Source organism: Larus michahellis, chromosome W (assembly GCF_964199755.1).
Source record: "Larus michahellis chromosome W, bLarMic1.1, whole genome shotgun sequence".
In the NCBI taxonomy this organism is placed as follows: domain Eukaryota; kingdom Metazoa; phylum Chordata; class Aves; order Charadriiformes; family Laridae; genus Larus; species Larus michahellis.
Window position 1 is genome coordinate 3,112,486 of NC_133929.1, and position 21,860 is coordinate 3,134,345.

A 21,860-nucleotide genomic window follows, 5' to 3' on the forward strand; every position below is an offset into this window, starting at 1 on the left:
CAGGCTGACAGGCCTGTAGTTCCCCGGATCCTCCTTCCGACCCTTCTTGTAGATGGGCATCACATTAGCCACCCTCCAGTCATCTGGTACCTCCCCTGTTGACCAAGACTGTTGATAAATGATGGAGAGGGGCTTGGTGAGCTCTCCCGCCAGCTCCCTGAGTACTCTTGGGTGAATCCCATCCGGCCCCATCGACTTATGTGCGTCTAGGTGCAGAAGCAGATCATTGACTACTTCCTCCTGGATTATGGGTGGGTTGTTCTGCTCTCCATCCTTATCTTCCAGCTCCGGAGGCTGAACACCCTGGGGACAGCTGGTCTGACTACTGAAGACGGAGGCAAAGAAGGCATTCAGTATCTCAGCCTTCACCTCGTCCTTGGTTGCAGCTTTCCCCCCCGGCATCCAGTAAGGGATGGAGATTCCCCCTGGCTCTCTTTCTGTTGATGTATTTATAAAAGCTTTTTTTGTTGTCCTTAATGTTAGTGGCCAAGTTGAGCTCCAGCTGGGCTTTTGCCTTCCTAATTTTCTCTCTGTATAACCTAATGAGAGTTAGTAGGAGGGGAAGAGGGGAAGTAGGAGGGGAAGAGAGCGGCCGGGAACTCCATGGCCCCCGGGGGCGCTGGTACTGGGCTGGGGGCACAGAGGGAGAGGCCGGGCCGGGAAGCGGGGGCGGGGCGGGGACAGTCACCAGCCGGTGCCCGCGCGAGAAGGGCGCCGCCACCGGAACTACCGCCGCGTCGCGCAGCTAGCGATGCGCACCAATCAGCACCCGGGCACGGAGCGGGACCAGAGCGGCGCCGCCGGCAGAGTGCCGCGGAATACTACCGTTCCCCTGGAGTCCGGCGGGAGCGCACACGCTTCCGCCGCCGGGACCCGGGCGAACCGCGGGGACTGGAGCAGGATCGGGACCGAGAGCGGGGGGCGCCGCGAGGGAGTGTGACCAAGACCGAGAAAGGGAACGGTTCGGGGCTGCCACGGGATCGGACCGGGACCGGACCCGCGGGAGCCCGGGGGACCATGCCGGGACCGTGTCGGATCAGGGAGAGCCGCGTGGAGCGGAACAAGCCCAGGGGGAGCCGCAGGGAGAGGCCCACATCGGGACGGAGGGGAGCCACGCGGATCTTCCCGGGACCAGGGAGATCCGTGGGGACCGGACCGGGACCAGAGGGAGCTGCGGGCCCCGGGACGGCACCGGGACGGTCCGGATAGGGACCGGACTGGTCCGGGACCGGCACTGGGGGAGCCATCGGGACCGGACCACACCGGGGGGCGGGCAGGCGTGGGCATTGTCTCCCCCTTCTCGCCCCCAGGCCGGTCAGAGGGGAAACGCCCTCCGTGGCCCGCCTGGCCCTGGTGCTGCGTGGCCGGAGCCACCTGGTTTGCAGGGAACCGCCGTGGCCGTGACTTGTGATGGAGGGGTCTGCCGTGCCCCAGGAGGCAGTAGGGTGCCTGGGGGCTGCACAGTCATGGGTCATCCTGCGTACCTGGGGGATGCTGGGCCACAGGGCAGCTCCTGAAGGGTTGGGGAATGTAGGACTGTTCCAGTCCCCCCAGCTCACCCTGCCCTTCCCATGTGACCCCACGCCAGCTTGGCCCCAGGGACCCCCCTCTTGCCCTGTCTCTGGTGCCTCTTCCTCCCCCCGGGGCAGCTGCAGGGTCCCTATGAGGGTCCCACCTAGCCCAGCACCCCTATGGGTACCCATAGCCAGCAGTGTCGCTCACAGGGAATGGGTCTTTGTCCCATGGAGCTCCAGTGGGACCCTGGAGCCTTTGGGGAGTATCTTGGGGAGGACAGGCTCCCCTGTTCCCTTCCCAAGGAGAGAAGGACCAGGTTGCTCCTGGAAGGACCACAGGCCTCATACAGTCTCTGTACCAGAGCCACCCGCCCTGGAGCCATGCCAAGGGCAGAGCTGCCTACCTGGGAGGTCTGCACTGGGGAGGGGACCCCCAGCCATGCCTGGAGGGGGACTGTGATCTGGGGAGGCTGCTGAGCAGTCGGGCTGAACTGCCAGGGGCAGCTGCTTCCCTGCACAGCTCCTAGGGTGCTCTGTGATGGGGGCATGGGATGGGAGCAGGGCTGGCGCAAGGCAGAGCACTCCCAGGAGTGGGGCTGTGCCCACGAGTCACCCACCTGCCTCTGCCATGGCCAAGGAGGATGGTGATCTCAGGGGACTTCGGGGAAGATGTCAGGGGAGTTTGGGGAAGTGCGTTGAGATCGTTTCCAGTCAGGATGCCCTCATCCCTGCAGGCGGTGCCCAAACCACCTCTCCCAGACACTTCTATAAGATAAATATTCTAATTTATTATAATAAGATGGTAGCTGCTGTTTGAAAACCATGCAGCCCCATTAAACAGCCCCCATAGGTAGCCCTCACTGCCTCCCATCCACTCTCCACAGAACACCCCATTTGCCCACAGCGTTGTAGCCCCCTTGTCCCCCTACATCCCAGCCCCACAGCCCCTTTCACCTATGTCCCGTGCCCCCCTTGTAGCCTGGCCCCATGGCTACCCGCATCCCAACTCCATGTCCCCTGTTCCTCAGCCCTATGTCCCTGGCCTCAGCTTGTGCCACTGTCCCCCAGTCCATATCCCTGTCCCCAGCCTGTATCCTTGTCCCGAGCCCCAGGTCTCTGTCCTCCAGCCTGTGTCCCTGTCCCCAAGCCCTGTATCCCTCCCCCAGACCGTGTCTCTGTCCCCAGCCTATATCCTTGTCCCCAGCCCTAGGTCCCTGTCCCCCAGCCCGTATCCCCGTCCCTGCCCGTGTGCCTGTCCCCCGGTGCCCCGAGCAGCGGCGGGACCACCCCGGGAAGAACGGGGCGCTGACGCCGGCGAGTGTCGCATGTCGGGGCCAATGGTCTCGCAGGGGCGGGGCGGATGACGTCATGGGCGCCGGTGCGCGGCGGGGCTGCTGCCGGTGCGCGGCGGGGCTGCTGCCAGCGCGCGCCCCACGGAAGCCGGCGCGGTGGCATGGACCGGCGGGACGGCAGGCAGCGGCGGCTGCTCGCCCCCCTCCTCCGCCTCTCCCTGCTGCTCCTGCCGCTCCGCCTCCTGCCGCCGCCCGCCGGTGAGTGCCGCGGGGCCGAGGGCGCGGGTGTGTGTGTGTGTGCGTGCAACGGGTGTGGGGCCCATATGCGACGGGGCACAGGGACGACTACGGGATGGGGTGTGCAGGAGTGCACATGCAACGGAGCTTGGGGTGCATGATCAATGGGGCAGAGAGTGCATGTACAATGGGGCACAGGAGTGCTTGTGCAATGGGAATGAGGTACAAACGCAATGGGGTGCAGGCTGCATATGCCATGGGGTGGGTGTCTGCATGCTGTGGGGCGTGGGGGGAGTGTGCAGTGGGGCACAGGGATGTGCTTTCGATTGGGTATGAGGTACACAAGCAATGGGATGTGGGATGTGCATGCAATGGAGCAGGGGGTGGGTGAGAATGGAGCATAGGGGTGTGTGTACAGTGGGGTACAGTGTCTGCCTGCTATGGGATGCAGGATGCACATGCAATGGGACATAGTGAGTCTGTGCAACAAGGTATGGGGTGCACATGCAATGGGGTTTGGGACACATATGCAACAAGGCACAGAGGTGTGCCCAGTTGGGTGTGGTGTGTGCGCAATGGGGCGCGAGGTGCATGTGCAATGGGAAACAGAGATATGGGTGCAATGGGTTGTTTGCATAATGGGCCATGGAGATGCATGTGCAGAGGGTACCAGATGCTTATGCAATGGGGCACAAGGATGTACGTGCAGTGGGGCATGACTATAAGCATGTTGTGGGTCATGGGGTACCCATGCAGTGGGCACAGAGGTATGTGTGCCAGGAGGACGCAGGCAGTGCACATGCAATGGAACACCCGGGGGGGGGGCGGGCAGGTGCACGGGCAGTGGGTCCGGGAGGCTGCAGATGCAGCGGGTCCCCAGGGCAGAGGGCTGTGTGCATACAGTGGGGCAGCAGAGATGGACAGCCTGCAGAGAGGGGGATGTGCGTGCAGCGAGGCACTGGGATGTGCGGAGAACACTCCGGCGGGACTATGTGAGGCGATGAGCATGCTATGGGGCACGGGAGCTGGCTTGGTGATGGGACTGCGGGGGGGCTACACGAGGGTGAGGGATCTCCTGGGGAGGGGGGCAGCTGGCCGGGGGCTGCCCGTGCCGCGGGGCCGGGCTGCAGGGCAGGGACCCCTATAGGGCAGCGGTGGGGCAACCGCGGGAGCTGTCCGCGGTGCTGTCCACCGGCCGCGACCTGGGGCTGCGGTCCCGGCGCGGGGTGGTCCCCCGGCTTCGGCTGCTGGCCTGGAGCAGAGGGGCACTTGCTTTCTCCCCTCTATGTATAGGAAATCCCCCTCCGTCCTCCAGCACCTTCCCCTGTGCCCTGGCCACACTGCCACGGGGCTTCAGTCTGACCCCTCTGCCTCCAGCTGGCTTCCCTTGCTTTGCCCCAGGTGAGCGGGCATGGGGAACCACACTGGGACCAGAAGGCTCCAAGTGCTTTCCCCCATGCCATCTCCTGGAATTGCGTTCAACATCCCCCCCTCCCTGGGGTCCTCTGCCAGGTCACTGTCCCCACGTGGGGAGGGGAGCTGTGGAATGGCTTGGTGGTTCATGGTGTGGAAATTGTGATCGGGTGCTCTTGCACTGAGACAGTTATTTCATGCCTGGCTTGTGTTGTCTGGCAGCAAAGGGGAGGGAGAGCTGTCTTTGTTCCAGGCAAGAAAGCAGATGAGTGTTAGTGTACAGCCAGCTGGGGCTGCACGCACGCAGCAGAAACACACATGCACACGCACGCATTCCCAGCCAGGTGCACACTGTGCAAAGCAGCCCTTCTCAGCTATCCCACTCCCCACTAGATGAATCCTCCTGGGCACAGCCCTGCTCCCAGACCATCCTCTGCTGTCATCCCTCTTGCCAGCAGCTTGTAGGGAGGTGCATCTCATCCTTGGTGCATCTCTAGGGAATAATGGATGGGTCTCCCAAGCTGGCACTGGGGAAGTGGGGAAGTGCGGCAATGGTAGGGTGAAGTTACAGCTGCTGTCTGGAGACCAGTTCTCCCTTGTCTCTGCTGTGCCAAGGAAGTGTCTGCCTCTCTGCTGCTGGAGCTCCTGGAAATCCCTAGAAATCAAACTGTTGGACAGTTGGGCAGGGAGATATGGCCCCAGTGAGTGCTGTGGGCTTGCAGGAAGTGTCTTGCAGGTATGGGGCTGTGCACAGCCACATGCACCCATGCATGTGGGTGTGCACGCCTCCACTTTGCCGTGCATGCAGACAGCACCTATGTGTGCATATGTGCACATATATGTGCACCATTTCTCCTCTGCAAACCACAGGAGAGCTGGGGGGCTCTGCAGGAAGTGCACTGCTTGCTCCTTCTTCTTGTGTCTCTAGGGTGTGACTCTGTGGTTTGTAATGGGCTCTGTGCTGAGCCTCCTCGGCAGGCAGAGAGAAGGGGGAAATCTGTGTGTCCCTGTGGGAGCTGACCTGTTGGGGCAGAGCTGGAGCCATGAGGAATGGCCCTTTATTACAGGTAAAATGCAGGGAGCAGGTCCTCACTGAAGAGGACAATGAGTTGAAAGAGGTGGGCTGTACCTGGGCAGAGCCTGAGGCTCCTCAGGCTCCAGAGGATGAGTGCCCACAGCTCCAGGAATTGGGCTTGAGGCAATGTTGAATCAGGCATGATGATGCAGACTGTGCCAGGGCTGGGAGATGCAGCTGGGACCGCTGACATCATCCCTGGGGACACACTGAAATGTCACAGCCCCAGCCCCTCCTGCCTCTGGGTTGCTGGTTTTGGGGCATGTTCAGATCCTGGGTGGGCCTGGTCTGGGAGGGGTGCTGCACCCCCAGAGCCCCCCATCCTGCTGAGAGCCCCTTGGGTCTCCTCCACAGATGGGCTCTTCGTGACTGACTATTTCACCTGCACACCACGCAAGCTCAGCCCCTTCCGCTCCTTTGCCAGCATTGAGCTCTTCCACTTCCACATCCCTGAGGATACAGTCATCGCTGTCTGGAACCTCATCACCTTCAAGGAGCAGGGTGGCACCTTTGGGGACCAATGCCCAGACCATAGCATCACCGTGTGAGTAAGCAGCCTGCCCTGTCTGTTTCCTTCCTGCCTCTGCCTGCCCCTGCTGCCCCCTGCCTGGACTTGCCTTGGAGCCTGCCTGCTCTTGTCTGCTTCTTGCACATGCACATGTGCATGTATGTACATGCATGCACACATACAGAGGGGCACTCATACATACACATGCACATATATGCAGGTACACATGTGTGCACAGATGCATGCACACACATGCATATATGCACATATATTCACACACACGCGCGTGCGTACGCACACTCACTCCCCATGATTCATCTTCCCAGGACAGTTGCAGGCTCCACTCTTTTGTGCATTTCATACATGAACAGTTTTTCTTGAACACCCACCCAAGGAAGCTGACAATCTCCAGCAAGGTCCCAGCTTACAGATGACTTCCCCATCATGTCTTTGAGCTTCCTAATCGCATGGAGGACAGACCTCCACATGTAGGGCAGGCTGACTTTGCCATGATGCCCACCCTTCACCCTGCTAATTGCTGTCTTTCTTGCAGGTATTTCCGCTCAGGAGCTCCCTCCGTCATTAACCCGCTGCACACGCACTTCCCCAGGGACACAGCTGTCCCTGGCTCCTTCACACTGACCCTCACCTGGACCCTGCCCAACCGCACCACAGAGGTGTTCAATGTCACCAGCCCGCTGCCTGGGGACTGGTTCCTGGCTGCCCACCTGCCCAAAGATGAGGGCAAGATCTCTGTCAAGGTGAAGGGTTTGGGGGGGACTGTGGAGTGGCAGGGCTTGCTGCAGGGCTCTGCTGGGGCCTGACTGTCCTGGGCTGGCAGTGCCCAGGGCAGGTGTCCCAAGTGGGGCACATGGGGGGCAAGAGGACTACCACATCTCTTGGTGGGGGTCCTGGGCACATCTGGATGGAGGGCACCTGGGCAGACTGCACCCCAGCCCCTTGCTGCAGTGTGGGGTCAGCAGCTGGGGATTGGTGGCTCTGTGCGGCCATTCTCCCCCTGCTCCATGCTGACTGTCCTGCTGGTGCAGGGGCTCTACGAGGAGTGCCAGTATCTCTTCCAGCCACAGCTCATCGTGCAGCGCATGGTGAACATTGCCGTGCTGTACCCTGGTTACTTCACCAAGCAGAGCATGGCCCCCCACAACCACTCCTGCCTCTACAAGTGAGTGTGAGGGGGTCTCCTAAGGAGGAGGCATCCCCAGGGTAGGGAGCTTAGGGTGCCCTATCCCTCTGTCTTGCCTCCCCAGCCCCTCTGCACTGAGGGGCAGGACCTGACACTGCTGTCCCCAGGGTGTTCGTGCCCAGCTACACATCACGTGTGCTGGTGGAGGTACTGCAGTGCCGCGGGGCTGAGGGTTGCCCACTCTGGCTGCGCGTGCGGGCCAAAGCTCCCCCCATGCACAACTCCACAGCGCTGGACTGCCAGGAGCACGCTCCCTGCCAGCTGGTACTGGACCTGCCCTTCTGGCAGCACTGGTACTACGTGCTGGTGGAGAAACACCCTGGGGTGCCAGGCACTGTCTCCTTCCAGGTCACCGTGCAGCTCACAGGTGAGGGTGCATGGGGAGGTCCGGGTGGGGGGCATGGTCTTGACTCTGCTTGGGCAACTGGTGGAGGGGCAAAGGATGCCTGCAGGGTCTGGCCCCATCTGGGTGCAGGGTGATACCCAGCTCTGCTGGGATGGGGACACTGGGTTGGGGCTGGGCTGCAGATGCAGGTGAGTGGTGGGCAAGAAGGGGAGATGGGAGCTAAGAGGGGGCTGGAGTGGCTGTGTGGTGCCCAGGCTGATGGCTCTGCCCTGCAGACTGCTCCCGACCCAGCCTGGCCCGTCCACCCTTCCTGCCCTCCAGCACCTCCATGAACATGCCCCACTCCTTCGGCTCTGTGGGTGAGCTGGTGCTGGGAGACAGCCCTCTGCCCACCAGTCCCAATGGCACGAAGCACCCGGTCCCCATCCCCACCATCTCGCCTGCCAGTGAGCTGTGCTGGCCAGTCCGCCCCACACTACGCAATGAGCTGGACACCTTTTCCGTCCACTTCTACATCTTCTTTGGGCCCAACGTGTCAGTGCCACCTGACCGCCCCGCTGTCTTCGTCATCAACCTCCTACCGGTGCTGGATAGTGGTGGAGTGCTCAACCTGGAGCTGCGGCTAAATGTGGTGAGGTGGCCACGCCATGCCCCAGACGGGGCAGGGCAGCGCGGGGGGGGGACGGGCTGGGAGATGGGTGATATCAGGGCTGCAGCAAGGCGAGGGACAGGATTTGGGGTGCTCTTGGGTCATGGGCCATGGTTTGGGAGCTCTTGGGTGATAGAGCACAGATTAGGGTGCTCTAAAGGCAGGATGATGGCCTGGATTTGGGGTGTTCTTAGGTGATGGGCAGTGGGCTAGGGCACCTGCTAGGTGGTGTACCACAAGCCGGGTGCTGTCAGAGCAGGGGACATCCCCAGCACTGGTTTAAGGCCATCTCCTCCTCTGCTGTCAGAGCTCCCTGTGTGGCGAGAATGCAACAGTGTTTGGGTGTCTGAACCATGAAGTCCCGCTGATGTCCAGTGACAATGCATCGGTCACCTGTGAGGCGGGTAGGCTGGGCTGTGCATGTCCATCCTGCCACGGCCGTGGGGGTCACCCCCCCCCCCCATGTGTCCAGTGAGAGGCTGGGTGGGAGAAGGCAGAGACCATGGGTGCATCTGTCCCTGGAGCCTGGCACGGGGTGCCCTATCCTAGCTCTGCCCAGGGGAAGGGGCTGCCCCCTGCCTTGCTCACCTGGAGCTTTCCCTGCCTGCAGAGTCCCTGGCAGGCTTCCTGCTCTCTGTCAATGCCACGGCCAGCCTCAGCCGCCTGCGGATTCCCTACCCCCAGACGGGCAGCTGGTACCTGAGCCTGCGCTTGCTCTGTGCCACAGAGCATGGGTAAGAGCCCCAGCATGTCCCCTCCCTGTGTGCCCAGAGGGGACGTCCCCACCATGGCCTGCATCCATGTGTGCTGTGGGTCCATGGATGTACCTGGTCCCTGCCCAGCATGTCACTGCTCACATGGCTTTGCGGGCTGTGTGTCACCATGTGAGTGCCTGTGTGGGCACGGATGGCTCTAGCTTGCACCTCCCTGACCATCTGTGGGTCCCCACGTCTCTTCCCTCTGTCTCTTGGTTAGGAAGCACCTGTCAGCTTGTGAATGCTGCGCATCTGTTGGTGCCTGTCTGTCTCTGCAGCAGTGCCCATCTGTACTCATGCCCAGGAGGGGACTGGGCTGTCACTGCGAGGACAAGGCTTGGCTGTGTGTATGAGGGGGCAGCTCTGGTCAGGCTGCTGTGTCCCTGCTCCACTCAGCATCTCCAGGGACTGGTCCCATGCCTGTACCTCTGCTCTTGGCTTGTGTGTCTGTCTGAGAGCCCTACGGAGGAGGGATTGTTGTGTGCGTGTGTCTGTGCATGTGAGTCCATGGGGGGCTCTGCCGTGCAAATGGGGCTCTGTGTGTGTTCAGTGCATGCATGCAGACAGCACTGCGTGCAAATTCAGGTTTGTGCAAGCAGACAGGGCTGCGTGTATTCTTTGTGTGTGCAGATTTGGCTGTGTGAACACATGCAGGAACAGCAGACACGTGCAGACATGCCCCATGTATGTGTGCCTATGTGTGCACAGGCAGCACTTGGCACATGCTGTCTGGATGTGGGCCTGTCTGTGCTCCTGCGTGCTGGAGGCTGTCAAGGTGCTAGGTGTGCCCAGAGCTGTGTGCATGGGAGGTGTGGGGCAGCGGAGGTGGTGTGCCTGCTCTGACTCCTCTGCTGCGTTTCTAGTTCACGCTGAATTGCCAGTTGCAGTTGGTCCCTCCATGACATGGTCACACATGGGCATTGCAAGGCACGGTGTTTGCACAGCAAAATCCAAACAAAATAGGAGCCAATAGCATTGCTAAAGGCAAAGTGGGTCTAAGCACAGCTGCGTTCCTCCTGCTCACCCAGCCTGGCACAGACAATTGCAGTGCAAAGATCCTTGGGGACCAGCTCTGAGCTGCCATGTGTAGCACCAAAGCAGCTCATTTCTGCGCTTGCTGAGTCCCTGGGTCTCCCATAGACAGCAACGTCTGGGTGTGGTGGGTGCCTCTGTTGGAGGTGGGAGCTGCTTGAGGGGTGCAGGGCAAAGGCTGACCCCCTTCTCCTGTGCTGCAGGTTCGAGCCTTGCACCAATGTGACGGCTGAGGTGTACCTGCGTGCCTACCTCTCGCCCTGCATCAATGACTGTGGCATCTATGGCCAGTGCAAGCTGCTGCGCACCAACAACTACCTGTATGCTGTCTGCGAGTGCAAAGCTGGTGAGAGCTTCCCCAGGCACCCACAGTGCCCGCTGCACCCAGGGACCCCCCTGGCATCCTCCCCTCCTCCCCAGGGGTTGCGTACCCCCTTAGTCCTCCTGCGCCGGCTTTACACAGGGTGCTGGAGAGGGTCTTCCCTGCTCCCTCCTCAGCCACTGGTGGGTGCTGCAGGGGTAACAGTGGCTCTCCCTGGCCGCAGGCTGGAATGGCTGGGGCTGCACGGACAATGCCGAGGCTTTCTCTTATGGCTTCCAGCTCCTCTCCACGCTGCTGCTGTGCCTCAGCAATGTCATGTTTGTGCCTCCTGTGGCCATTGCCATCCGCAGCCACTGCCTCCTAGAAGCTGCCATCTACATCTTCACCATGTTCTTCTCCACTGTGAGTGCAGGGTCGGGGGGCAGGTGATGGGCCGGTGCTGTGTGGGGCAGCTCTCACACCCTTTCCCCCCACCCCAGTTTTACCACGCCTGTGACCAGCCTGGCATCGTAGTGTTCTGCATCATGGAGTACGATGTGCTGCAGTTCTGCGACTTCCTGGGCTCCCTTATGTCTGTCTGGGTCACCGTCATCGCCATGGCCCGGCTCCAGCCTGTGGTCAAGCAGGCAAATGGGGGAAGGGGGCATGCGGGATGGCTAGGGAAGAGACCCATCCTGACATGTGCCCCATTGCCCCATAGGTGCTGTACCTGCTGGGGGCCATGCTGCTCTCCATGGCTCTGCAGATGGACCGCCACGGGCTCTGGAACCTGCTGGGGCCCAGCCTCTTTGCCTTAGGGATCATGGCCATCGCCTGGGTAAGGAGATGCTGTCCCCACCCATCCCCTTACATCCCCATCCCAGCCGTGCTCTGCATCCTGTCCAGCCCCACTCCCCTGCCAGCATCTCCCCTCTGCTGCCTTCACCCTTCCCCATGAACGACCTTCCCTGGCTCATGGGGGACATAGCACCACAGCAGAGGGCCCGCACCCATCCCTGCGAGGGCTGCCTCTTCCAGCCCCCCGCTTTCCCCACTTCAGACAGCTCGCACCATCCGGCGCCGCCACTGCTACCCGCCGACCTGGAAGCGCTGGGCTTTCTACCTGTGCCCGGGAGTGCTGATTGCAGCAGCCGCTGTGCTGCTCTATGCCTTTGTGGAGACAAAGGAGAACTACTTCTACATCCACAGCATCTGGCACCTGCTCATCGCCAGCAGCGTTGGCTTCCTGCTGCCGCCCCGTGCCAAACCCAATGGGCGCCTGGGACCCCTGCCCCGGCGCAAGGGCTGCAGGTACCAGCTCTGCATCAATGAACAGGAGGAGCTGGGGCTTGTCGACACAGCGATGGCCTCCATCAACAGCATTTGTACCAGCTGATGCTGTTGGCAGCCTGGACTCCTCTGTCACAGACAGCAGCCCCACAAGGCCCAGCACCCGCTCTCTTTACCAGCCACCCATCCTGGGAGCACCAGGACTCTTCCAGGTGAGCGCACAGCCACCTGTGCTGCCCCGTTCTTACAATTACAGCCTTGTTGAACTTGTCTCCAGGAGTTGCTGTGGCTCAGTTCGGTACAGAGCTGGGGGGCTCGAGGCTGAGCTGGGGCCGCACACTCCTCTTTGCAGGGCTATGGAAGTGCTCAGGGGACATGGCTGGATACAGAGCGGGGAATGGCAACTGCTCTTGCTCAGGGTCCTATGGCAAGAGCTTCTGCTCTGTGGTGGGCTTCTCTGGGGCTGACGCAACTCCAGGATGGAGCAAAGTGGCTGACAAGGTGGGGGAGCAGGGGCTCCAGCCTTTTGTCTCACTGCAGGGCAGACTGCAGAGCTGGGAGAACTTCACCGTGGTACTGAGCTCTCGTGGGATGGCTGTAATGCCTGATCCATGTGGAGACATGCTGTGCCAGGGCAGCCAGGGTCCTCCTCAAGTTGGCAGGACAGTAGGGAGCCTGTAGCCCTGGGGGAAGCTGCCAGTGGGGAGTAGTCCTGGTGCTGCCTGCTGTGGCAATGCACGGGGCTGAGTGCACTGTCTGTAAGGGCCACAGCCCCATTCATGTCACCCCTCTGCCTGGATCAGCCCCCCGTGGTGCCTCACACATGGGTGCACCCACCCAGGAGCAGTGGAGTGGCAACCCTGTGTCCCTGTCAGTGCCACCAGCCATGAGCAACGGCCCTGTCTCTGCAGGACACTGAGTATCAGCGGGAGGGGGCATTGCATGGCCTGTACCCCCCATATCTGGTTGGGGCAACCCTGTCTCAGCCTCTGTTCCTCATTGCCCCCCCCCAGGGTCAGACCCACAGGCTCAGCACCCACCTGAGCCAGTGATGACCGTGGTGTGGTGGCAGCAAACACCCGAGCTGTGCACGTGGCTCAAGGACAGGGCATTTCCACACTGTCCCTTCAGCTCAGAGGGGGCAAGATGGACCAGAAAGGAGAGAGGAAAACCCACTGCTCCTTCTCACCCCTGCAGGGGACTGCGCCAACCCCCCAGGCTCTTCCCAACTCCACAGGGATCTTTGTGGTGAGTCCACAGGCAAAGCTCTACATCCCGGCAGTCACATCCTGACTCAGCAGAGCCACTCACCAGCAGCCCCACCTCCCTGAACTCTGGGGACAGAGCCCAAGCGCAGGAAGATTTACTGGATGCCTAATAGGATTAGCAACTGCAAGCAGGCAGCACCATAATAGGATTGCAATCTAATTAAACCTGCTGCTTGGAAGCTGGGCCCCAGCAGGTCAGAGCAGAGTGGGCAGGAGCAGGGGTGAGGTGGCAAGGGTTACAACAGTGGCAGCAGATTCAGGACTTTGCTGCCCAACCCTCTAGGCTGTGCAGGGGGCAATGGCCATGAGGAGCCAGCCTAGCATGGAAACATGTCAGGAGGACCTGCACCCACTGCCCCCCTCCCCCTGAGATTTCATGCTCCAGCCCTTTCTCTGTGTCATGGTTTGGGCCGGGTTGGCCAGTGACAAGATGACAGATGCTCTCCCCTACCTCTCGCTCCAAGGAGAGGAAGAAGAGAGATAAAGTAAGTTATGAGTTTAGAAAAACCTGAACTACTTAAATGAAAAATCAATAATAAAATAAAAAAAGGATATAAGATAAGGAAACAAACACAATATAAGTAAATATATACAAAACAGGATCAAGTTCCTAGGAAGATGTCACTGGCAGGCACTGGGAAAGTTCCAGACTGGGCTCAGTGACAAATGGGAACTGGAACACCCTGACCGGGATCAAAAGGCAGATGAGCTGACAGGGCCCTCCTCAGCTGTCAATCACTGAAGAAAGAGAGACATCAGAGAAGCAGTCCACTGAAGAAGAGCCAGCCTGATGCCTTTCCTCCCTCAGCTTTTATCCTGAGCAGGGCAGATGGGCTGGAATACCCGATTGGTCAGCTTGGGTCACCTGACCTGTCCACTCCTCCCCACAGGTGGGACCCCTCCATGGGGTAAACAGCCAGGTCAGCTGACCCTGGTTGCCACAGCAACAAGTGTGAGCAAGAGCCTCTCTCCCTGAACAGAAAGTGGGCTCTGCTCCACCCCGAACCAGGACATTCCACCCCTTAGTCCATACCATTGGCATCATGCTCAGATCACTAATACTTCTTATCCATCAAATATATACATATACAGATATATAGAGATCAGTCATGTATGATTTGTCTCTATACACAAGAGTTCATTAAGTCCATTTAGTTCATAAGTGCAGAGTCTCATCTATCCTAGCAGACTCAGAACTGAGTATTCTCACCCAGGGTCAAATTTCCTTGAGGCACACATTGAGCTTCTCCATTCTCCAGCATCACCCACCAAGTACATCCAGGCCCTTGAGCAAACACAGTCCCACAAATGGGTTTGCCTTTGCCTGAGGCAGGAAAAGCCCAAACGGTTTTCCCTAACATATCCCTTTCATGCACCACAGGGACTTTATCCCCTTCTACTGCATGTAAAAGGTCTGACTGAGCAGGACCAGCTCGATTGATGGATCCCCTGGTGTTAACTAACCAGGTAGCTTGTGCTAAAGGCTTGTCCCAATTTTTGAAGGATCCACCCCCCATTGCTTTCAGGGTGGTTTTTAATAGTCCATTGTACCGTTCAATTTTCCCAGAAGCTGGTGCATGACAGGGGATCTGCTATACCCACTCAATGCCATGTTCTTTTGCCCAATTACTTATAAGACTGTTTTTGAAATGAGTCCCACTGTCTGACTCAGTTCCTTCTGGAGTACCGTGTCGCCACGAGACTTGCCTTTCAAGGCCCAGGATGGTATTCTGGGCAGCAGCATGGGGCACGGCGTAGGTTTCCAACCATCCGGTGCTTCCTTCTACCATAGCAAGCAGATAGCACTTACCCTGGTGGGTTTGAGGGAGTGTGATGTAGTCAGTTTGCCAGGCCTCCCCATACTTATATTTCAGCCGTCATCCCCCATACCACAAAGGTTTTAACCTTTTAGCTTGCTCGATTTCGGCGCATGTTTCACAGTTGTGGATAACCTGTGCAATAGTGTCCATGGTTAAATCCACCCCTCGGTCACGGGCCCATTTGTATGTTGCATCCCTTCCTTGATGGCCTGAAGTGTCATGGGCCCACCGAGCTAAAAACAGTTCACCTTTATGTTCCCAGTCCAAATCTGTCTGGAAAATCTTTGCAGCCTGATCCACTTGCTGATTGTTCTGATGTTCCTCAGAGTCTGGTATTGCTTTAACTTAGCTTTCCGTAATCCAAAGTTTGGATCCCATTCTGGGTCTACCTTCAAAGGCAAGTACTGATTAGGTTCCTCCTGTCTATTCCTTTTTCCTCACTCTTCTTTCACCTTGTCTAATACCATTCTCCTTTCCTCTGCAGTAAAAAAGGTATTCAGTAGAGTCTGCGTATCTCCCCAGTTGGGGTTGTGAGTTAGCATAATAGTTTCTAAAAGCCGATACATCTCTTCAGGATTCTCTTGGTATGACCCTACAGACTGTTTCCCATGTAACAGGTCAGAAGTGGTAAATGGGACATGTACAAAAACTGGTGCATTGTCGACCCCTACTGTTTGTCTTAAAGGCGCTTGTAACGCCATTTGGGAATGTTCCCGAGTCCTACTTGAAATAGGACTAAAATTCTCAGTTCCCGTCTGTCCTTTTTTCTGATCCACCCCACGGTCCCCTCACTCTTTATTTACTCCTGTCCTGGTGAAGCTGCCCTCTCCTGTGGGACACCCAGCACAGGGTGTGCGGCACTGTCTCTCCCACCAAACCTCACTGATAGTGTGCTGGGACACCCCATGGGAGACCCCAGGTCCCCTCAGCTACCTACCCTTCATTGCAGGGTCAGGAACACCAACCCGTCCATCCCTATGGGGCTGGGTGAGCATTGCCAGTGCGTTCCCCATGGTCTCCAGCCTCGGCCCCACGGGGATGCGCTTGGGGCGAAGGCTGGACTCTGCCTTTCCCCCACTCCAGAGAACTGGGGTCCCTGTGACTCCTACCCCTCTCCCAATGCAAACAGCCTTCCTTATGCTCCATTCCTACCTCTGCCAGGCACAGCAACTGCATAACCACGGCAACAGTGTCCCTATAACAATCTGACATCCCCATGGCAACTGACTCCCCAGCAGCTGGTGAAGAGTGCTTCCTTGATGCTGGGGAGGGGTGAGGGAATTTGAGCCCCACCAGGACTGATGGCTGCAGGGATGGGTGGCTGCAGGGACATGTGAACAGACACAGCCAGGAAGGTGCCTGGGGCAGCACAAGCCTTCTTGGCCTCTGTCCTGCCAGGGAGGCTGCAGGGGACACAGGCGATGCAGGAGAGGGAGGTGGCCCTGAGGACAGCATTGTCACGGTTCAGCCTCCTGTGTCCCAGCCCCGTCTTGCCTGCTGGGCTGTCAGTGCCATCGGTCCGACATTCCCTGCTCCTATACATGCTCCCTGGAAATGGGTATCCCAAAGGCTGGGACCATGCTTCCCCCCACAATCTCCTTCCACCCCTAACTCCCACTGCAGGGATGCTCTGCCCACTGCCCACAGCCTGCCCTCCCTGTGGGGCTGCTGGGCCCTGCTGCTGCTGCTTGCCCATGTTTGACAGTCAAGGCTCACCAGACAGCGTCCCTGACACAGTCTGTCATTGCAGATGGCAATTGCATGCCATGCAACTGTCGTGGTTTGGCCTCAGACGGCAACAAAGAACCACGTGCCGCTGGCTCGGGCCTTCCCAATACGGGAAGAATCGGAAGAAAAAGGCAAAACTCGTGGGTTGAGACAAAGGCAGTTTAACAGAACAGCAAAGGGAACAAGAAAACAACAACAATAACACGGACAGAGGAATATACAAACACGATTACGGAACCGCCACTCCCCGACCGGACCCGGGACGCCCCAGCCCTCGACTTCCTGCCCCCTCCCCTGGCAGCTCAGGGTGGGCATGGCTCACATGGCATGGAATACCTGTGTCCTGGGGAGAATTAACCCTATCCCCATTGGAACCAGGACATTATCCACCCCTTATTCCATACCATCTATGCCATGCCCAGATCTTACAGGTTCCAATGAATTGCCACCACTTTCCCCTGTCATGTAGATATACACATATATATTCATGCGGATATAATGCCCTTAGTCTATGGGCCATCCCTCCAAAGTGTCCGGTGAGTTCATTTAATCCATGGCTTTGGGCTCCATCTGTCAGGACAGTCTCTCAGGGCAGGTGAGATGCTGGGTGGTGCTGGCCTGTTGCATGCTGTATTTTCGGAGCTTGTGGCTGATGTATCCGGTGTGGCTCATGCCCACAGTCCATGGGCTGAAGATGTAGATCTTGAGGAAGTTGCTGGGCACCAGCTGCTGAGGTCAGTTCTGATCCCATCACCGCTGTGGCTTACTCGTCTTTTTTTTGGGTTTTTTTTGGTTTTTTTTCATCAAAGTCCATCTGTCCTTAATTTGGGTGATTCTTACTGTAGTACAGCTGATAGCAATTATAGTAACGAGGACATACAGTGGCAGGGTTACTTAGCAATCAACAACACACAAATTGATTCATTGGCTATTCTCACCCAAAATGAGATCCCCATGAGGTACACATCGGACTTCCCCATCCTTCCGCATCACCCACCAAGCGCACCCAGGTCCTTGGGCAAAAGCAATCCCACGGATGGGTTTGCCTTGGCCCGAGGCAGGACTGACCCAGACTGTCTTCCCTGACATATTCTTCATGTGCACTACGGGGACTTTATCCCCTTCTACGGTACGTGGAAGTTTTGATGGGGCAGGGCCAGCCCGATTGGTAGATCCCCTGGTGTTAACTAGCCAGGTAGCCTTTGCTAAATGTGCATCCCAGTGTTTAAAGTCCCACCACCCATTGCTCTCAGTGTAGTTTTTAACAGCCCATTGTATCGTTCCATCTTCCCAGAGGCTGGTGCGTGACAGGGGATGTGATGTACCCACTCAATGCCATGCTCTTTGGCCCAGGTGTCTACGAGGCTGTTTTGGAAATGAGTCCCGTTGTCTGACTCAATTCTCTCTGGGGTGCCATGTCGCCACAGGACTTGCTTTTCAAGGCCCAGGATAGTGTTCCGGGCAGTGGCATGGGGCACAGGGTATGTTTCCAGCCATCCGGCGGTTGCTTCCACCATTGTGAGCACAGGGCGCTTGCCCTGACGGGTTTGTGGCCGTGTGATATAATCAATCTGCCAGGCCTCCCCAGATTTATATTTCAGCCATCGCCCTCCATACCAGAGAGGCTTTAACCGCTTGGCTTGCTTGATTGCAGCGCACGTCTCACATTCATGGATGACCTGTGCAATAGTGTCCATGGTCAAGTCCACCCCTCGGTCACGAGCCCATCTATATGTCGCATCTCTCCCTTGATGGCCTGAGGAGTCATGGGCCCACCGAGCTATGAATAGTTCGCCCCTATGTTGCCAGTCCAGATCCACCTGAGCCACTCCAATCCTAGCAGCCCGATCCACCTGCTGGTTGTTCTGATGTTCCTCCGTGGCCCGATTCTTTGGTACACGGGCATCTACGTGGCGTACTTTCACAACCAGATTCTCTATCCGGGCAGCAATATCTTGCCACAGTTCGGCAGCCCAGATGGGTTTGCCTCTGCGCTGCCAGTTGCCCTGCTTCCACTGCTGTAGCCACCCCCACAGAGCATTTGCCACCCTCCACGAGTGAGTGTAGAGATAAAGTACTGGCCCTTTTTCTCACTCGGCAACGTCCAAAGCCAGCTGGATGGCTGTCACCTCTGCAAACTGGCTCGATTCACCTTGTCCTTCACTGGCTTCTGCAACCCGTCGTGTAGGACTCCACACAGCAGCCTTCCACTTTCCATGCTTTCCCACAATGCGGCAGGACCCATCAGTGAACAGGGCATATTTCTTCTCATTTTCTGGCAGTTTATTATATGGTGGGGCCTCTTCTGCACACGTCACCTCCTCCTCTGGCGACATTCCAAAATCCTTGCCTTCTGGCCAGTCCATGATCACTTCCAGAATTCCTGGGCGACTGGGGTTTCCCATTCGAGTTCGCTGTGTGATCAGTGCAATCCACTTACTCCATGTAGCATCAGTTGCATGATGTGTGGTGGGGACCCTTTCTTTGACCATCCAGTCGAGGTGCTAAGAGGAGCTGTGCTTCTGTGCCAACCACTTCCGAAGCAGCTCGAACCCCTTCATATGCTGCCAACATCTCTTTTTCCGTTGGAGTGTAGCGGGCTTCGGATCCTCTGCATCCCCGACTCCCAAACCCTAGGGGTCGACCTCGGGTCTCCCCTGGTGCTTTCTGCCAGAGTCTCCAGGAAGGGCCGTTCTCCCCGGCTGGGGTGTAGAGCACATTTTTAACATCTGGTCCTGCCCGGACTGGCCCCAGGGCCACTGCATGGACTGTTTCCTGTTTGATTTGTTCAAAAGCTTGTCATTGCTCAGGACCCCATTTAAAGTCGTTCTTCTTCTGGGTCACTTGATACAGAGGGCTCACAATCAGAGTGTAATCTGGGATATGCACCCTCCAAAAGCCCACAATGCCTAAGAAGGCTTGTGTTTCCTTTTTACTAGTTGGTGGAGACATAGCTGCTATTTTGTTGATCACATCCATTGGGATCTGACAGCGTCCATCTTGCCATTTTATTCCTGAGAACTGGATCTCCTGCGCAGGTCCCTTGACCTTACTTCGTTTTATGGCAAAACCAGCTTTCAGAAGGATTCGGACTATTTTACTCCCTTTCTCAAAAACTTCTTCTGCTGTGTTGCCCCATACAATGATGTCATCAATGTATTGCAGATGTTCTGGAGCTTCCCCCTGTTCCAGTGCAGTCTGGACCAGTCCATGGCAAACGGTGGGGCTGTGTTCCACCCCTGGGGCAGTCGATGCCAGGTGTATTGGACGCCCCTCCAGGTGAAAGCAAACTGTGGCCTGCACTCTGCTGCCAAAGGGACTGAGAAGAATGCATTGGCTATATCAGCTGTGGCATACCACTGGGCTGCCTTGGACTCCAGTTCGTACTGCAGTTCTAGCATGTCCGGCACGGCAGCGCTCAGCGGTGGCGTGACTTCATTCAGGCCACGATAGTCTACAGTTAGCCTCCACTCTGCATTAGATTTTCGCACCGGCCATATGGGACTGTTAAAGGGTGAGCGAGTCTTGCTGATCACTCCTCGAACCTCTAGGTGACGAATCAGCTTATGGATGGGAATCAGAGAGTCTCGGTTAGTGCGATATTGCTGATGATGCACCGTTGTGGTAGCGATCGGCACCTGTTGTTCTTTGACCCTCAACAGCCCCACAACAGAAGGGTCCTCCGAGAGACCAGGCAAGGTAGACAACTGTTTAACTTCCTCCGTCTCCAAGGCAGCTATGCCAAAGGCCCACCGGTACCCTTTTGGGTCCTTAAAATGCCCTCTCCTGATCTTCTGTTACTTTCCCACAGAAACAGACAACATTTTAGTTAGCACATAGTTATAAACAAAGCAGAGGCCTGTCTTTGGTAACAGTAGAATGTACTTTTAAAAATGTAAAATATATTTCAGAAGGTAGAATCTCTCATTAAGTAAGAATAAAGAGCTGTAAAAAGGTCACAAGGCCCTGTAAAACTAGACACTTGGTTATACCAATACAATACAATAATATTGTAATAATATACAATAAACACCTTGCTAATGAATATACCCTTGAAGAAGAACAGAAGGCTGATAATAAGGAACATCCCACCAGAGGAGGTGCTGAAACCAGCTGAAAACCAGACAGCTGCTGGATAAGGCATAAAGTCAACAAAAATTTGCAGTAACTGGGGGAAAGGTAAAGGTGGCAGTGGGAGATTGCGACCACCAACTCAATTGGAGACTGAATTGGACTACCCTCCCCCCGGTGCTGGAGCATGCACACATCAGTTAAAGGACCTTGTAACTTTAAATGAAAGCGAGAGACTGCACTAACCAATAGAAATTGTTAAGATAAAGTACTAACCAATAATTATAATTAAGGGTGTGTATTTCTGTGTTTTGAACTGCATAAATATTCCTAGCTTTGTGGATTACCACCTAGCACCCATCTCTGCAGAAATGAAATAAATAGATAATACCTCTACTCTGTGTGTATATTGGCGTCTGCACACTGGGTAAACGACCCCGCTTTGGGACAACAGCAGGTCCCACTGTGTATGAAATATTCAAAAAGCCCTTTTTATGGCAGGGTGTTCCTCATCCCTTTGGTTCTGCAGCTTTGCTGGTGCTTTTGGGTGGACAGCAATGGCACGTACAGGCGCCTCCACTACTTCCTTCCCACTGCCAGCAGTCTCCCTTGCTCTGGACCCAAAATGCATTTCATTCCTTGTCAGCAGAGCCAGTGGGGGCTGTGGGCCTCCACAGAAACATTGCCGAACGGCTCAGGAATGTGGAGCTGGAGCAGCTCCATGTGCTAATGGAGGCAGCAAGCTCCTCTGTCCCTGCCTCCCACCCAGCTTTATGGCTCTGCAGGAGCAGGACCCCTGCCCTCCACCTCTCCTTGTTCTGACTCACTCCTGCCCAAAATCGGATGCAGGAACTTTTTATCCATCAAAGGTCCTGCCCCTAGCCTGCTTGAGTCTGCAGTTGGAAGCATCCCACACCAGTGTACCCCCTTCCACAGGGGACCAAAGCTGACAGTGCCAGGCAGGAATGCACAGACTTGCTATCTGCTGCTGTGGTGTGAGGGAGGCTGCTAGCAAGCCTTGCCCAAGAACCTTCCTGAGTCAGGCTGAGGATGCACATGGCTGGTAACCATTCCCTGACAGCCATAATAGGAGGCCTGGTAGGAGAAAATCAATCTAAAAGAGGACAAGCAGATTTGGTGCTCTTGTGTCTTCCTACCAGCTGGGGTTTAAGGACAAGGAAGCCTGGGTCAAGGCAGAGCAGGGGACTCCTTCCCCATGAATAGGCTCTCAGGGAGGGAAAAGGGGTGTCACTACTGGAGAACTAGGCTGGGGCCATCCAGGTACTGGGGATACTGAGAAGGGCAGAGAGAAGGACCCAGCGCAGGGACCCCAGGGCATGCAGCAACCTGGGAAAGC

General features: G+C 57.2%; 1 protein-coding gene across 12 annotated transcripts; it reads left to right on the forward strand.

The window, feature by feature from the left end:
- Nucleotides 1-2,865: 2,865 nt before the first annotated feature.
- LOC141735559 (transmembrane protein 8B-like) lies at nucleotides 2,866-20,948 on the forward strand. Of its 12 annotated transcripts, XR_012584779.1 has the most exons (14): nucleotides 2,868-3,064; nucleotides 5,886-6,075; nucleotides 6,593-6,800; nucleotides 7,089-7,222; nucleotides 7,351-7,610; nucleotides 7,865-8,220; nucleotides 8,546-8,642; nucleotides 8,849-8,972; nucleotides 10,229-10,371; nucleotides 10,571-10,749; nucleotides 10,827-10,973; nucleotides 11,048-11,164; nucleotides 11,387-11,828; nucleotides 19,372-20,948. XR_012584779.1 is itself a non-coding variant. In XM_074568543.1 (13 exons), exons 1-13 carry the CDS (start codon nucleotides 2,875-2,877, stop codon nucleotides 11,720-11,722), a joined length of 2,481 nt encoding a protein of 826 aa, XP_074424644.1. In that variant the 5' UTR covers nucleotides 2,866-2,874; the 3' UTR covers nucleotides 11,723-11,888. The 12 variants fall into 12 exon arrangements, 11 of the variants coding, with proteins under 11 accessions (XP_074424644.1, XP_074424645.1, XP_074424647.1 ...); XM_074568543.1 differs by lacking the exon at nucleotides 19,372-20,948 and having other exon boundaries at nucleotides 2,866-3,064; nucleotides 11,387-11,888; XM_074568544.1 differs by lacking the exon at nucleotides 19,372-20,948 and having other exon boundaries at nucleotides 2,866-3,064; nucleotides 10,827-10,964; nucleotides 11,387-11,888.
- Nucleotides 20,949-21,860: the final 912 nt, after the last annotated feature.